Genomic DNA, 19,085 nt, shown 5'->3' with positions numbered 1-19,085 from the left:
AGTCTTCTTCAGGCAAACACATGGTTTTGTAAAGTTCTTCAAGGCAAACCAAAGCCTTCACATGAAAGTACTCAAATAATTGCATGCAACACATTCCAGTAAACAACAAATGAATATCAGCAAATTCAGTTAAGAAACATAGAAATGCTTCAATATTGTATTTTTAAGAGTAAATATTTAACAAACAAATGTTGTCATTACTTTGCTCATGAAGATTGCCATTTAATAGGGGTCCCAGGTTAAAATGGGAGAAGATTATTATTTATTTTTTTACATATCGAACCCTGAGTGTCAACATGTTATGTTCATCTTGTTGACCTCAAGAGACTTTCTACTCTGGGGAGGGCATGATGAAATACACCAGACAATAATGTGTCTTCATCTGCAAAGGGGACCTACTCCGTTCAACTTCCCATTGTCTGTTTGAAGCCAGGATTGGTGCAGTTATTGGTAGATGGTAAGGCCAGATAAGACTTTCTTGATGCCCAAAAGGGAAATTGAGATAGATATGGCCGCCACTAACAGGAAGGTAGAGCCATGTAGCAGGAGAGAACAGACTTATGCTTATGGACAAACTGATATTTGATAGACATAACCAACAAAATAGAATAGACACATCTTAGAATACTCAGACCTAGACAACTGGTATGTCAGGGCCACTTCAGCACAGTACTGAAATGGAATCCAAATTATGCACGGTTGTTGCAAAGTCCCAAACCATTGCCAATATATGAATAAAACTGTAGGTGAGCTTCAGGCATACAATACAACCACTGTATATAGGATATTTTTACAGCATGAACACATTATGTGCAAGAAGATTAGTGTCCAGGTATGACAGGAATTTGTACAGGCTCATGAAATGTATGGAAATGTGTAGCAAATACACGTTTGTTATTTGTTGAGTATACACACATGTTCATTGTCACTGATATTGTTGCTCAATTTCAAATGTTTAAGTTGGTTAATTTGTCTTATTGAAATCATACATGCCACAATCAACCATATTGTACCATCTCAGATCATTACCCTGCTCTATCGTTCTCTCAAGTTGCTGCAATCAGAGTGAATTGAGTTTTGAAAGAGTTGTTCTGCCATCTTCTTGTCAGAGGAGGAAGCTATAGCCCAGACAGGCAACTCAAAGGTTTGTTGCAAACCATATTGTCACCATCCCCATATCCTCATCAGATTAAAAATCAACATGAGCAGAAGCCATATGTTTGCTCACTGCCTAGAACTAGACTGGGTGGACTGTTGACCCTTACAACTCCACTGTGCTAAAAATATGTTGCTAAACTGTCACTGCTGTGTGTGCGTGCGTGTGTGCGTGCATGCGTGTGTCTGCGCGCATGCGTGTGTCTGCGTGCGTGTGTGCGTGCGTCCATGCTCGTGTGTGTCTCCTCATACAGATCAATTTGATTTAGTTAAATACAGTTGAAACTATTTGATTTCAATTCAACTTAATAAAACAGTACAGGCCCGACATTCATGCAGCAGTACAGACAATACATCTAGGGAACCAAGAAAACATGGTGCGACGTTGACATCAGACAATTCAAACACATCAGAATTCTTTTTATAATTAGAAGTGCTTTACGAACGAATTACCGCAAAGAACATAAAAATACAGTGGAAAACAATTGCAATATTGCAGAACAGACATAGACAATATATAATACAACAAAGCACACCGCTAATATTGTTCGTCCCCCCAAAGGCTCAAAGACACTGTTAGCATCTGATGTTGTAGTCCACAAATGCATGTAGTATTAATAGTGTGCACATTCAGAGCCATTTGTAATGATCGTGTGATCGATACAACAGTTCAGATTTCGACCCAACAACAAGATAATGAAGAATACACCTAGCCAACATCAGTCAGCAGTCAGTAGTAGACTCCCAACCTCGGTCCTTGGGACACCTGGTACTGCAAATCTTTCATTCTACCAGGAAGTTAATTGCATTCACCTGTTGTAACTAGTTTGACATTGTAGGTTGGAAAAACCAGCATTAGCTTATAGAGGTCCCGAAGACCAGTTTGGAACCACTGATCTAGATGCACAATAACATTCCAGAAACATGTCTCTCCCATTACTTACTTACGTGCAACAGTACAGTATGTCATAGTTAATGGTTTAAGCTTTAAGAAGACAATTTAACACTGAGGATTTTACTGTTGGTTATCGTTAGAACACATACTGTATAGATGGAATAGAAGGCTTCTCTTACTGGTGGTGATTGGATTCAGTTCACCTAAAGGTTATTGGTATTGTTCACTGAAATGCACAATATTGAACATATATCAATATGCATGAAGAGTGTACATTGATTGATTGATTGATTGAATACTGTTTGCAAAAAGGGCACGGCGGCACAGATTTATAGAATATAATGCTAAAAGGATAACCCGATAAGCCCAGGGGCTTATTTCCATTGAGGTCCTGTGTATTCATCGAGACATTTAAAGACATACAATAATATACAGTAATATGCAAAACATCATATATGTGAGTAGTAATAGAAAAGAAAAATATGTACAGTAAACTGTTGGGGGTTGGGGGTCATTTCCGGTGATAAGCTTAGACTTTTTACAGGGGCCAGTTACAAATTGCAGCCACCTGTAGGTGCTCTTTTAGAGGGGTTTTAGAGCGGTTTAACATAACTGAAGAATTACAGATAATGCTTTTTTTAACGACCTGGTTCTACCTGTTTTTAGTCTAATGTGTCAGTTTGTGTTTAGATCACACACTGATGCACAAACACACGTTCTTGACTCTGGCAGTCAGCTGTGAAGTGGGTGGTGTGGGCAGTGTGACAGTCTGGAGCAGAGACACTGTGGCCTCAAAACTGAGAAAACGGAGGCTGCTCCTTGTTTCACGAATGTTATTTTATAGATAAGTGGTGCACAAACTGTGGGTCGGACTCGAGACCCTATCTTGGGTTGCGGGAGTTACGTATTGGTGCGGAATTGTGTACAGCAACATTGTAAGGGAAATGCAAATACGTGAACCAAAGTGATTCTTTGTTAACCCATTCTTTACAAATGTCTTCTAAACCTAGAAAACTGTTTTCTGAAAACCGTATGTTGCTATAATATCAGTGGTTCTCATACTTTTTCATGTCAAGGACCCCCAAAATTATATGTATTTGGTCGCGGACCCCCATCTCAAAATATTTTGTTCCAGGGACCCCCCAGAACCAAAGATTTGAGTTACAAATGTTCGCTTTAAAAATATATATATATTCAAAGATTTGCACACGTTTTCATGATTTTTCAAAAATAGCAGATCTACAAGCTTTACAGTTAGTTTACATAGTGCGGCGCTCGATGCCTTGTGACTATGAGCTTGTATATCTGCTATTTTTTTATAGCCAAAAGTATAAAGTAATGGTTAAAGTGGTTTTCCCGATCTTAATAGGTTAAATGTTCCCTTTTGAACATACAACATTGAGTAATTTGGGCAGCAGTAGCTCGGTAGGTAGAGCGGCGGTTTGGGAAGTAGAAGATGATCCCCAGCCCCTCCTGGCTTCCTGTCAAACTGCCCTTGAGCAAGAACACACTGAACCCATAATTGTTCCCGATGAGCAAGTTGGTATCTCGCAACGATTGCCTCTGCCATAAAAGTGTGAATGGGTCAATGTAGCCTAATGCACTCTGTAAAGTGCTTTAGGCAAAGGCACACTAGATTAGATAGAGAGATGGTTTTTAAATGCTTTCTGTACGTGTGTGTTTGGGTGGCTGACTTGAAAAATCTACTAGAAATGCAATTTACCATTTGATCTGCTGGTATTGACCATAACCTCTATTGATCATAAATTGCAACTGTTGCAAAATTATTTAAAAAAAAATCATGTTGATTATAAGTGCTTATATTAAAAAAAACATATAATAATACATGTTTGTCCTTGTAGCTAAGGAGACCTGCTCAGTGAGTCTACATCAGTATCCCTATTCTCAGAAGCCATGTCATTCTTTGCCCTGGAGCTGGGCTGGAGCTCATTTGTTCATAGTGAGTGATACATGCTGTACACTGCTGCTCTTGTTGAACCCGTAATGACTTACAGAATGTGTGTGCAAATTCTCCACAACATACACTCTTAATGTAGATTATCACAGTTTAAAGCTGGATTTTATCTGCCAATAGTTATACTGGATATGAGATACAAGGAGTGTATCTGATCTTTTCATTGCTTTCTTGCCTGAGGACAAGAAGATGAGATGTCAGTACCCTGATATCAGTGTGACGTACAGTATAGAGAGATTTAAGTCAGCAGCAAATCCAGTCTGACACATTCACCAGTCAAATTACATGTTTACATCTGCAGTATGTGTGCAGTGCCAAAGCATCAATGGATGACGTGGGCATCTGTATGTACTATGTACTGCTTTAAAATAAAAAAATCCCCAAATAGAAAGAGTGGTTTATATATTCATGTATGTTCAATGTTCTATGTTCTCAGATGCTAATTGAACTGCATCTATTGTAAACAACTGATTTAGACACTTGATTTTTGGCTTTAACATAGATCAGAGACTAAAAAGGGAAAGAAGGGAACACGTTAAAGTTAGGTCACTTCTCATTTGTCTTTAGAGGAGATTAGCTTAATCTGTGATAGACGCATTTTATACTCCCTTTGGTGAAACAGCTTTTGTCATTAACCATGAACCCCGCGAGGCCCATGGCTCAATATGAAATATGTTAACTAGCTCTTGTTTTGTTGCTCTCGTGTTCTTTGGGTTTACAGCATTTAAGATGCAGGAACAAGTTGCTGCCATGCTTTCCTCTCTCCTTTGTTTTGTATTCTTTTTCTTTGTTATTAATAAGGCCTGGGGGATCAGTGTGCCCAGGTGGGGCCACTATCCGCCTGCTTGTCATCAGCATCACAATGGGACCCCAGTGATTCCAGTCCCACTGTCTCCCTGTTCTCCTCTGCTTCTATAGCATTTACATTATGCTTTGTTGGAAAGATTCTCTTGGCATTGCGGCTTTATTTCAGTTGTATAAGGACAGAAGGGAACGACAGCTGGGTTCTCACCCAGAACATTGCACTACAGTCAGTCTGCTGTAGCATGGCTACTATGTGGTTGAGCTGCGAGGGTGCACTCATTCAGCCATTGTAGATTTTAGCTAGGGGTACAACAGTCAATTGAACTTATCTATTTAATCGATTATACAAAATATTGATTTTAATAAAAATAACCTATTTACAACAAAGTAGATTTAGTCGATTATAAAAAATCTGTTAAAATCTTTTCAGGTACATGAATTGATATTTTAAGTTAAGTTAAGTTAAGTTAAGTTAAGTTAAGTTAAGTTGAGTTGAGTTAAGTTAAGAAATATTTTTTTAAATGAGCTTGTCATTTACTAGAAAAAGTAATAGAAAGAATAATCGCTAAGATAATCGATAGTTGCAGCGATAGTTTTAGTGAAACATATGAGGTCACAGATCAGAGCCAATAATAGTAAAAACATAAACAAATCTAAATCTAAAAACAACAAAAACAACTAAAAGCTCAAATATTAATTTGTACCAACAATTACAAAAGCACCATACATGTACATTCCTCCATTTAACTTACAGTACATAATTAACATGCAATGTTTTAGTTGGACAGGAGGCACACTTTGAAGACAATTATTTAAATGTTACTATTCACACGGTGCACTTTGGACTGTCACAGCGCTGGCAGTTGCTTGATGGAGTGTGATGTGTGTGAGGGCAGTACAGTGGGACTTGAATGAGTCAGCTGGCATCACAGTTTAGCCATCGATCTCCCGGGGATCATTTAAAGGCAGGTTCACTTGGAGGTCCCCCTTTCATTAAACTGTCCCTCATTTACTTCTCCCTCAACCTGCTGTGTGGTCTACTCTTCCTGCTCATCCCTTGTTAGGGCTGCATCTATCCATGAATTTCATGGCGGTTATTAAAATTTTCCAATTAATAAAAAAAGGGCACGTTTAAATATATATTTTTAAATATATTTAGAAATGTATACTTTGTTGTCACACGGTGTGGTGCACATATAGTGAAAATAGCTGATCTACCAGCTCACATGCTGCGCAGAAACAGATGCATGCACCTCTGGTAGAACAAAAACAGGCCATGGAAAATATATCTCTGTGAGTTATGCCATTAAAATGAAATTAAAGTTTGGCATGTGAGTGCTTGCTTGTATACAAGCTGTGTTCGATTGTAGTGTTTCAATACAGCCTGCATAATTCATGAGTACAGTACAGTGCTAATGATGAGGAAATCCTTGTCAATTGGCCTGCTGTGCTGTGTGTGTGTGTGTGTGCACACACACACACACACACACACACACACACACACACACACACACACACACACACACACACACACACACACACACACACACACACACACACACACACACACACACACACACACACACACACACACACACAGTACAAACAACAGCACCCACAAGTCTTTCCACTTTTTACGCACACACGCACACAAGAACGCACCCACACACTGTGTGTGTAGAGTGAGTCCATTGCCTCAGCCACTCATAGGGCCCAATAAGAGTGGTCCAAATCAGGCTGGCTGGTGACTCATTTGTGCCAATCTGATCGAGTTAAACTGTAATAAAGTTCCCATCCTGGGCGGCAGCATTTAAGCATGGAAAGCCAATATGCCTGATGACGTGGATCACACCTAAAAGCACATTGTCTAGCCTCATCTCAGCCCTACCTGCATTTCCACTGCTTTGCAAATCTTCTTTCCAAATCTGAACGAAAATGAACTGAGCTGTAACATTCTAGTCCTTTTCAGATGCTCATGTATAGATATATATGAATTATCATGGTACTAACGAGGTACCAACAGTGATGGAAGAAGTACTCACAGGTTTTACTACTAAAAGTATCAATAATGCAATGTAGTCATTCTCTGTTACAAGTAAAATTCCAGTATTCAAAATGTAAAAGTATAAAAGTTTTCGCATCAAAATATACTTAAAGTACCAAAAGTACATGTCACTACGTTGTCACACCCATGTCACCATGACTCAGCCATAACCATATAAGGAGTTCCCAATGTAGCTACGCCCAAATATGGAGTGTGTTGTCTCACGTAGGTGTGAGTGCTGCATAGCGGCCCGAACTCTAGATGTGAGGCCCGAATCTCTAGTCTTTAAAAAAAGCTTAAAAAATGTGCTACAGTAATATCACTTCGAATCACTACAGTATTTGTAGATTGTAGTAGATTGTTTATGCGCCTATTGCTGAAATGCATAATAAAACTAGGCCTATAAATGTGCATATTGTGTGTGTGTGTGTGTGTGTGTGTGTGTGTGTGTGCGTGCGCCTGCCTGCCTGCGTGCGTGCGTGCGTGCGTGCGTGCGTGCGTGCGTGCGTGCGTGCGTGCGTGCGTTTTTATATGGAACCAACAGTTCAGATAGGATATGATCATGAAACAAGAATTGTCTAAGCTTGGGTAAACTGTTTATGCAAATGGCTGAAACTGTTGTACAATTATTCTTGCAAGTAGAGTGCAGAGGAACATGTAGTGCCATAGAGAAACTAGGATACTAGGTGAACAATGAACCTAGCATCTGTCAAAACGCAATGCTATCTAAATAGTATTCTTAACATTTGCTTTGTTTGTTGCTCTGCACTGCTGCTGCCTGCAGGGTGGGCTCTACGTATCTGGAAAATAACCAAGTGTGTCTGATCCGCGCGTCTGAAACATTCATGTACAGAGCGATGCTTAGATTGTTGACAAGGAAACAACTTTCTCCTCATCCATCCATCATCTTGCAGCCCCCTGCTGTGGAATGCGACCTATGTTGACAGAGCTGTTGTTAGATTGATGCGAGGGAATTATGAGATAATGCAATATTCTGTATTCACTTATTCCCACTTCTTGTGTGTTTCCTCATGTACGTCTGGAGACCGGCCTGAGGCCGGGATGAGGTTTAAAGATAAGCAGAGCTCACATCTGTTGACCATCAACATTTTGAGGGAGATAATTTCGGGAATCCCGGTGAAAAGATTCTTATCATGTCAGCTGTTGACCAAGTCCATGGGGGTCCGTTCTGTCATGTCCAGCTGGGGGGTTCCTCCTGTTTGAATTCAGATATAGAGGTTTGAGGGACTTGGAGAGGAGTCTTAGCTCTCTTAAGAGAGATGACTTGGCTATACTTTTTCCTCTTGAATTGAATCTTATTCTTTCCTTGACAAGAAATGCAATTTTATTCAACGACAACTAGTAACTGCTTTGATGTTTTCAAATTAAAGCACCTCTTGTGTTATCTGACCAACAAAAAATAATAATTTATTGTTGAACTTTTATTATTAAAAAATACGATACTATACTATACTATACTATACTATACTATACTATACTATACTATACTATACTATACTATACTATACTATGCAATTCCACCTAGTCTGATGCTGAACAAAGGTGAATAATGCTGAAGACAAGCAGGCCTAGATTGTGATACAGGAATAAAAACATTAACTGGCCCAACACCTACTCCGAAGCTTCCATAAACAGTCATGGCACAGATCACAATCATTTTAGAGGGAAAGGAGGATAGTTGAATGGTTATTTCAACAACAGCCTGCAACTACACCCACTAATATATTTAACCTATAATTCAAACCATCTTGAAACTGCACCTGAGTTGTTCCGTCCTTCTCCGGCCACGAAAATACCAGAGGACACGCACAATGTACACATAACCCACTATCAACAGTTTAGCTGGTATTCAGTTAGCAAGGTTGTTAACATGTGGGTAGTCCCTAAGGATCCTTACGGATCTAAATTAAATGAACACTGAGGATCAGTCTGAAGTAGTCTGTTTGGTGGAGAGACACCTTTACATGGTAGATTTGGATCCCAGAGATAGCAAATAGGAAATTCTAAAGTTTGAGAATCACTGTTATAGATAATGCTGTGAATGAAGACCCGTTCTCCAGTCTTTAGATAATCAAATAGTTGTGTTTTGTAGTTCACTGTTTCTTTGCTTCAGAAGCATGGCTGAGTATTATACTGTATGTTGTCACCGAGGGGTGGGGGAGGAGCCATGCTTGTCTGTGTGTAGTCATGTGTGTGAGCATTAGCCAGTGTCCTGCATTTTGCGAAAGCTTGTGTGCGCTTATATCTTTGTGTGTGTGTATGGATGTGTTGTGCGCATTCCTGTGTGTGTGTGTGTGTGTGTGTGTGTGTGTGTGTGTGTGTGTGTGTGTGTGTGTGTGTGTGTGTGTGTGTGTGTGTGTGTGTGTGTGTGTGTGTGTGTGTGTGTGGGTGGGTGTGGGTGAATTCAAGCTCTTGGCCTGATGAGCACTTTCTCCATTCTCTGTTGGATGGCTGTATGTAATCTGGGATTACCCATCCATTTGACGTTACATAATCACCAGAGGGCCTCTCGTCTTGCACTTTAACAAGAAAGACAGGAGAAAGAGTCTATGTTAATGCCTGTGTGTGTGTGTGTGTGTGTGTGTGTGTGTGTGTGTGTGTGTGTGTGTGTGTGTGTGTGTGTGTGTGCGTGTGTGCGTGCGTGCGTGCGTGCGTGCGTGCGTGCGTGTGTGCGTGCGTGCGTGTGTGTTCATATATAGGTCATAGTGTATGCCAACATGCCTAGCATGGAGGTCACATGTCATGAGTGGCAAAGTGCCACATTATAGGCATTTAAGTGACACTTTCATGATCACGTGGTGTAGGAAAAGTGTAAAGCTTTATTGTGTCGACATACCAGTCCAATTTAAAACGAAGAATCATATCACGTTATACTGCATGAGGAAGTCTGGAGTGGCATATATATCAGGATGGTGCAGGATGCATGAGGCAGCGTGACATGAGCGTCAACGAGCGTGAACGAGCGTCAGCTGGGTACAGACACCACACCTGCTCTATGCAGTGCTCTAAACTGAAAGTGACTGGATTCCCTCTCATTTCTCTCCAAAAGCCCTTTAATACGATGGAATATGATTAAGTATTACTGTGATTATGGTAAGCTCACATTTCATATAACACACACCAATACAGAAGAACTCCTCTAACTTTCACTAACTTTCAAAATCGTTTTTTTTCTTATTTTTTTCATATCTTTGATTTGCGGGAAATTGTTCTGTTTGTGTGGGACGCGGGACAAACGGTCCAATTTCTGAACTGTCCCGCGAGATGCTGGACGGGTGGTCACCCTAGTGACAGGAGTGTGAGGAGTGTGGTAGGAGTGATGGATGGGTATAAGTAGTTGGTTACACCAAGCATCATCTCTGAGCCCTTTCTTGTTCACATCGGACAGGTTGACAGTCAGATGAAGTCAGGCAGGAGGCACTGTGGACGATGATGTCACAGTGTGACATTGTGATATGAGAGGAGGAAACAGGTTGAATTGAGTCTGGAAATGTGGAGGTTTGCACTGGAGAGAACGAAAGTCTGCAGAAGCAAGACACAATATGTGTGCGCGAACGAGAGGGAGGCCAGTGGAACGGTGAGGATGCAAGGAGTAGAGGTTGCGAAGGTGAAGGAGTTTAAATACATGGAATCAACTATACAAAGTAGTGGGGAATAAGCTCTGTCATCCCGGTGGGTGCTCCACACTGGCAGGTGAGCCAGTAGTAGGATGTAAAAGTGAGGAAATAGCCAGCACACAATGAATGTCCTTTTCACATGGTTTTATTTACCTCTCACGGACAGAAACAACGGACACGTTTCAACCACACAGGTCTTCCTCAGCGTTCAGTAGGATACAACAGCAATGACAACACACAGAAATGTGTGTGTGGAGGAATTAATTGGCTTAATGACTAAAAGGAGGTAAAAACGAATTGGCTACTCAAAAAAACAACAAAAAAAAGTAATGGGGAGTGTGGAAGAGAGTTGAAGAAGAGGGTGCCGGGAGGGTGGAACGGATGGAGGAAAGTGTCAGGAGTGATTTGTGACAGAAGGGTAACAGCGAGAGTGAGAGGCAGGCCAGACAACTTGGAAACAGCAAGAGAGTCGAGGTTGAGATGGTTTAGACATGTGCGGAGGAGGCATGAGGGGTACATTGGGAGAAGGATGCTGAAGATTGAGCTGCCAGGCAAGAGGAGTAGAGGGAGACCAAAGAGGAGGCTTATGGATGCGGTGAGAGAGGATATACGGGGGGCTGGAGTGGCTGAGGAAGATGATGAAAACAGAAACATATGGAAACAGATGATCCACTGTGGCAACCCTGATGGGAACTGGGAATCCATTGCACCTCTTGACCTCTTGATCTGCATCTTAAGCAGAGTGGGACTCCTCTTGTTGAAAGCATGAGATTATATCTCTATATCCATGAGCAGACAGATACCATTGGCCAAGGTTGTGTTTGGTAGGCTTCACAAATTATGATTATTAATGTGCTTCTTGACTGAAGTTTGGAGATATGTTTCCTATGCAGTTAATATGTACATATGTGTGGGTTGCATCAGGTTATTTTACGAGCTTGCACAAGGACGTAATTAAATGCTGATGTGATTTACCTCACAAGGACGAGAATGAGGACAGATTTTAATCTGGTCCTTTTTAAACCCACCACATTTGTGAGCATCAAACTGTAATCAAACAAATTACACAGACTCATTCATTAGGATTTAGTTAAATCCACCTGCCGGTGGATTTAATAATAACCTGCTGGTTAACAAGTCCATATTGGTTAGCATAACCAAGTGTCTCCAAAAGTCATAAACTGACTGAGAATGTCTTTCTTATGACTCTGTTGGATTGTAATTGAATTCTTAGATGTGTCAAATTAAAATAAATACACCCAGCATGCATTGAAGATGTGATTACCCAAACCAAACACTTCAACATCAAAGATTACAAGAGAGCAAAACATGTACAATTCCAGCAACACACAACTACACGTACCAAATTGTGCCTAGTGGCACAGCCAGTGCTATAACCACATGTTCCTTGTGAGTCACAAATTGTGAGTCACAAGGACCCAAGAAGCTCCAATCTGACTCCTGCTGTTTTGCATTGCTTCCCTTTCTCTTCCCAGTCAGATATGTCGGCTGCAAAATCACCTGCAGGCAACATTGGGCCATTATAGGAAACACACACGCATGCACGCACGTACACGTACACCCGCACACACATACACACACACACACACATACACACACACACACACACACACACACACACACACACACACACACACACACACACACACACACACACACACACACACACACACACACACACACACACACACACACACACACACACACACATGCGCGCGCGCATAAGTGCACGCATACGCGCACGCACAGCCTTATCTCAAATTGCTAGCTCCCAGATGGCACCCATAGTGACCAGCCCTTCCCCTCTCCCATGACACCAGCATCCAACACTGTCGGTCTGTCTGTCTGTCTGTCTGTCTGTCTGCCTGCCTGCCTGCTTGTCTGCCTTACCTATCTTTCCTTTATTCGTGTTACTCTGATCGTTTTTCTGTTTCTCACCGGGTATGTCTTTGCCCTACTTACCTTGTCTAGCTTTCTTACTATCTGTTTGATTTGCTCTCTTTCAACCCCCTGCTTCTTTTCTCTCACTGTTTTATTTTTGTCTCCAGGCTTTCTGTGCTACTCCACCTGTTTTCCCCTTGTTCTCTCTGTCATCTCCTCCAACAGAGCATTACATTACAGTATGCCTCCGTACTCCACCCAGGAGAGATTGCACACCTGGAGTGGAACGACTTCATGCACGCGCGCTGCGCGCGAGAGAGAGAGAGAGATAGAGAGACACACGCGCACGCACGCACGCACGCACGCACGCACGCACGCACGCACGCACGCACGCACGCACACAGACAGACAGACAGACAGACAGACAGACAGACAGACAGACAGACAGACAGACAGACAGACAGACAGACACGTAATGTGGCTAATTGTGTGCCCGTGTGATTGGATCTACATATTCAGTATATTTGTCTACACACTATCAGCAAATATTGGGTTGTGGGTTTGGAAGTATAGATTTCTGTGCTGGTCTGGGACCAGCTGGTGAATAGCATCTTCTCTTGAGTGTTCGAGTTGTTTTGATTTTGAAGCCTGTAGAGTTCTAGGTAGGCTGCTGCTACTACCGTTACCGTTACCACTTATACCCTATATATTTAGTTGACCAGGGTCCAATACTCTCGCTAATATATCCCTCTACACCAAATCACTGCATCGAAAACAGCCTATCTACAAGCTCACAATGTGTTGCAACTTGCAATGCGACATGTTGTAGAGTTTTTTTTGTTGAAGAGTCAGATATGCACTTTTTACCTACTTTACCTACTTTTCTACCCAAATTTGTCATTATGTAAATTGCAAAATTCCTCCTCCCTGTCACTGCTGTTGTATCTTACTGACTCACCTGCCGGTAAGGAGTCCCCACCAGGAGGATGTAGAACCTTCCGTCCTACTACTCCTCCTCCCGCCCAACACTCCTTGCTGACAGTAGGAATACATGCAGTGATAACAGCCTCCACGCCCGGCTTCCCTCCCCCCGAACACAGGCCAATATTGTATTTGTGTAGGTACACTCGACAAAGCAGGATGCACCACGGTGGATTTGAACCCACAACCTCTGTGGTGGTGGGCGGGCACTTTACCACTGCGCCACCCGAGAGGCTCAGTTTTAATATAATGCTGGACTTCTGGGTCCGTTTGGGGCCGAGTTAAATTAACAGTGAGGATTTTACTGCGTAGCTGTAGATCATACGCTACAATTTTGCCCGGGGAGAAAAGTGTATTTTTATATCTCTGAATAATGTAGAAATATCTCATAGTCGTCTCACAGTCTCCTGAAGGTACAGACATACCTCCAGACTAGCTGGCGCGTACATGTTAAATGTTATGCTAATGATCTTGTTCCTGTATTTATTTCTGTCCTGTTCTATTTATGTATGCTCCTTTTCTGAGCTTTGAGATTCCATCAATTCTGTTCAGATATGCATTATTATAGATTGGAGATTTGATTTATTTTATTTCCACAACAGAATATATATATGTATATATATATACATATGCATAGTATACTAGTTCTTTCCTAGGAAAAATGACACATAGTTGTTGTACCAGTGAGGTAAGAAACCCTATAGGAGGGCTTATAAGAGAACCTCACCATTTATTATTATTATCTACATTATATATTCATATTAAAAACGAAAAAGTAGAAATACAATTGATTTCATATTGAAAACATGCAGTTAAATAATTTGAGCATTGTCTCTGCTTTTGATAGATCAAAAGGCTCCTCTCTCTGATCAGTTAATAATAATCACACATCACTCATACATCACAAAATATATATTTTGTTTTATTACATCTTTCATAGATTAATGACATACGTTTATGTCAAATGAAAGTACAGAAAGCAGCTGGCTAGTGTGGATTTGAGCCGACCTTTGACCCCCCGTTAAACAAGCTGTAATCTGCATATCCTGCTGTGGTGTCTGCAGCAACAGTAACCAGGGGCAGCAGAGGTGCAGAGTAGTCCAGCAAGGACGGTGGGGCGTGTGCAGTAAAGGGTAATTTTGGGCTACAGGTGCTGTGTCGTGCATGCAGAATACATGCAAACAGCAAGAGTGAGAGTGAGAGAGAGAGGGAGAGGGGGAGAGAGAGAGAGAGAGAGAGAGAGAGAGAGAGAGAGAGAGAGAGAGAGAGAGAGAGAGAGAGAGAGAGAGAGAGAGAGAGAGAGAGAGAGAGAGAGAGAGAGAGAGAGAGAGAGACAGAGACAGAGACAGAGACAGCAGGCCCGGCGCCAGGATGAAATGACCGAGGGTGCAGTTGAAAATTGTGAGGGTGCACACCAGTCGCGCAGCGCGTGCATGCTGCGAGACCCGTGCGAAATTTGCGGTTAATTGCGCGGATTGTGGCCGTTTTTGGGCGTTTTTTTGTTACTTATTTTGGTTTTAGGGTTAGGGTTAGGTTAGGCTTATGTTATTTAATTCTTATTTTTGCCTGATTTTACAGATTTTTTATCAAAAAATGTATTATAAAAAAATTAATTTACATTTTTCTTTTTCCAAAATAAACTGAGGGGGCACAATTTGAAACAGACAGACAGACAGACAGACAGACAGACAGACAGACAGACAGACAGACTTCTTGATTCGACATGCACAACTTAATTCGAGGTTTTGGGGAAATGCTAGGTGTTTTTCTGTATAGTGAGTGACTATTTTATTTATCAATTGTTACATTTATTGTCAAAACAAGTGTTTTAATAGTTCTCACCACACTTTATCAGGGAAATAAAAGAGTTTTAGCTGAAATGTTAAACATCTAAGGCGATCTGAGCCGAGGCGTTCCCACAAGAAACATACCAAACCAACAGACATACACACACACGCCTGAATAAACACAGACAAACACACATGCACAGTAAAACCCTTTTAGTGTTAACTTATTGATTCATTAAATCTCATCTTCTCCAGTAGCTGCTGCACGTGAGCCTAATTCATACTTCATCAACTGACCACGTGCGTCACGTTTTTCAGTTGAAAAAAAGAAGAAGAAAAAAAAGAAAAGAAAAAAAAGATGTCCGGTCTAAATTAGGCTTTATTATCTCCAGATCTGCCTTCAGGCCACAATACTTTGCTTCACCACTCCCTGCAAAGCCGTCCTCACCGCCTCCAATCCGTGCACTGCCTTGTATCATGTCCCTTACCGGTACTCTTGTCAACATTACCGTTGTCACATTCAGTGGTGGAAAAAGTACTCAAATGTTTTACTCAAGTAAAAGTATCAATACTGCAATTTAGAAGTACTCTGCTACAAGTAAAAGTCCAGAATTCTAAATTTACTTGAGTAAAAGTACAAAAGTATTGGTATCAAAATGTACTTAAAGTACCAAAAGTAAAAGTACTAAAATGTTTGTAAATAGCAGATCTACAAGCTCACAACGCGTCGCGATGCGACACGTTGTGAGCTTGTAGATCGGCTATTTTCAAATAGCCTAGATATAAAATAGGGCTGAAGTGGTTAATGTATGTTTTATAATATCATAATTTATATTATGTAACTAGAAAAGTAACTAGCAACTAAAGTTGCCTCTGAGATGTAGTGGAATAGAAGTAAAAGTACCGATAATTGGAAATACTCCAGTAAAGTAAAAGTACCTCAAAATTGTACTTAAGTACAGTACTTGAGTAAATGCACTTAGTTACTTTACGCCACTGGTCACATTACCCTGGGGACATCTAAAACACATGCTCATCCCTGGGCACAGACACCATAGCATCATATCAGGCCATGAAATGCAACAGTTACCATGGAGATGAATACCATCCAGCTCTGGGCTAAACTCTCTGGGATCAGCGTGTCCCTCTTTAAATGCCTCCCAAAACCAAGTATGTCAATCAGCGTAATCCTCCGCCGTAAAATGCCCAGACAGACAGCAGGCAGACTAAAATAGTTGGGCTTGTCTGGGCTTTTCGTTTACCGGGCGCACTGAAGTTGCCACGCTCGTTGCTTTAAAATTGCAGGACCACTTAAATGCCTAAGCATCTTTACTGAGTGCCCGTAAGCACTTGAACCCTAGCAGCATCCCTATTCTGGGGAATAACATTCGCCAACTAGAGAAGTGCAGGACTGGTTGCCTATACCCAGGGCCCGCAAACTTTGGAAGTCAGTCATAGCCAAACCAAACGTCTTCACCTGAAAATATCCATTCTTCAAGCTCAGACCGGGGATGCGACTCGTTGTGAGCTTGTAGATGTGCTATTTTCGCCGAATGTTCATCTAATTTGCAGAATGTTTGCCTGTTATGCCATGCCCAGAATAAGGATACTAGGATTAGGCCATTAAGCCCGGGAACGCACACTGTGTCATTTTATATTTTAGCTATAACCATTATTTTATACTTTGGCTGTTCAAAAATAGCAGATATACAAGCTCATTAGCACTGAGTGCCGCTATGAGCTTGTAGATCGTTTTTTTTTAATCTTGGACATTTGTGCAAATATTTTAATATATATATATTTTTAAAGGGAACATTTTTGACTCAAATCTTTGCTTCTGGGGGAACAAAATATTTTCAGATGGGAGGTCCGCGGCTAAATACAAATAATTTTGGGTGGTCCTTGACATGAAAAAGTTTGAGAACCACTGATATAGTATATTGAATGGGTTGATATGTGATCAACTATAGCCATTGTTTTGCTTGTGAAGAGTTTGCTGTGTACATCTCCATACTTTGCATGAGACAGGGTTCTTCTCTGGTCTCTGCTTTATGAACAGAAAGTGGCTGCCGAGCAGCAGGGCGGACCAAATCACAGCATGAAATGGAGGCTGGTAATTGCATCAGGGGACTGAGTTATAGAAGGGCTATGATTGGGGTCCGCGATGACTAACTTAATTATCTGTCTGCTGTCGATGCTGGTGGAAAATAGCAGCGTGAGAGTAGAGCTTCTGCTGGAATGATTTGACCAATTATCTGAGGGGGGGGGGGGCAGGCAACTCTGCAACATTATATTAGTTTGTTATGGAGTGGACTGGGAAACTTCATCTCAATGGTGGAAGAAGTACTCAGATTTGTAGTAATATTGAAGTAGCAATACCACAATGTAGCACTCTGTAAAAGTCATGTAGCCTATTCAAACTTTAACTTGAGTAAAAGTACAAATGTATTTGCATCAAATTGTACTTCAAGTACCAAAAATAGAAAGTACACTACTCATACACCTCCCCCCTTCTAAAGTAGATCTTGTTAATAAACTATTCCAAATCAATCAATCAAAAGTATACTATGGTAGTTCGATTGATCAAAGCCGAAACACAATCGATTGGTTGATCATTAAAATAAACATGCTCTAAAAATGCACACGGCCCACCCATCTCACCACTTACAATCAACACGGCTGTGTTCATTGATCAGATGGGTGGGCCCCAACACTTTTGAGATTTTCAAGTGAGCCCTGAGTCAATAAAGTTTTGGAACTGCTGCTTTAGATGTTATGTACATAGTATGTTGTTTAGACAGATATGTTTGATGTTTACTTGTTTCATAGTTACGTTTTTTCTTCTTGGGACTCTGTTTACTTGATCTTTCTCTGTTGTTTGTTTACAAGGGTTCAAGGCACTACTCCCATCTTACACTTTGTGAGTCGCACTGGATATAAGCGCCGAGATGCCAAAGTTGTGAAATGTAAATTGAAACATAAATGAGACATTGCTCATCTCTCTGTCCTTTTGTCTCCGTTTTCTTCAGATCAGTAAGCAGCATTTGCAGACAGTGAAAGAGCGCTTCCAGGCCTTCCTGAATGGAGAGACCCAGATCGCTGCAGATGAGGCCTTCATCAACGCTGTCCAGAGCTACTACGAGGTGAGACCTATGTCTCTCAACATGTGGTCCAGGGCCCACCACGGGTCCAAATGGGTCTGTTATTCTGACAGTGTACAAATGGAACCAATTTTGTTTTCTTTGGGACAATCTACACTATTTTTTATTATGATTTAAAAGCATTTTTAATTATTATTTCTAAAGTCACCTATAATGACTTGCCTAAAATAGGGACACCTGTTTGAAAGAGGTTAAAGGAACACCTTTTTTTCATATCTTCAGACAGTACAGTATATCGGTCCTCACTAATGCTCACTAGTACCATTTCTCAGTCTGTACTCGCTCTGAGTCTCAGGGGCAGGTTATGGATAGTTGGGGATTTGATTTATTAGACGTCATGGTTAAAAGAAAAACACATGTTACATGCTTCTCAGCGAAACGTCAAGGATACAAACACAATAAAGGCAGTGACTTATTTCCATTATGGTCCTTGGTCTGAGACAGACAAAAACATAAAACAGGCAATGACTGACTGAATGATTTTATACTAGATAAACATTTTTTTATTGAGGCAACAACCATGGCTACTATAGTTTATGATGCTAATGTCCCAGGAAGAGAAAGGCTTTAGTTTCCATTATTTTTGAATCCCTGGCAATTAATTTTCTTTTAGTAAGCATTAGTGGGACCGATAGGGCCGATACAGTATGAGATGATATTCAAAAGAGGCGAAGAGTTCCTTCAAGAAGTTTAGGACCATCTCGAAGATGAATTCATATGTTTTATTAATCAGAAGGCAGGAA

At 41.1% G+C, this 19,085-nt stretch overlaps 1 protein-coding gene across 1 annotated transcript in view; it reads left to right on the top strand.

The window, feature by feature from the left end:
- Positions 1 to 19,085, top strand: part of cadpsa (Ca2+-dependent activator protein for secretion a) — a gene marked incomplete at both ends in the record, with an annotated part of 125,149 nt that overhangs the window by 2,102 nt on the left and 103,962 nt on the right. The window contains one exon of the mRNA XM_080423499.1: positions 18,211 to 18,324. Coding sequence (XP_080279625.1) covers positions 18,211 to 18,324 — 114 coding nt within the window. The remainder of the gene's footprint in view (positions 1 to 18,210; positions 18,325 to 19,085) is intronic.

The sequence above is a fragment of the Gymnoscopelus braueri genome (assembly GCF_963280865.1).
Source record: "Gymnoscopelus braueri genome assembly, chromosome: 3".
NCBI classification, from domain to species: Eukaryota; Metazoa; Chordata; class Actinopteri; order Myctophiformes; family Myctophidae; genus Gymnoscopelus; species Gymnoscopelus braueri.
Note: the sequence above shows the minus strand (reverse complement) of the source record. Positions and strands in the feature narration are given on the sequence as shown.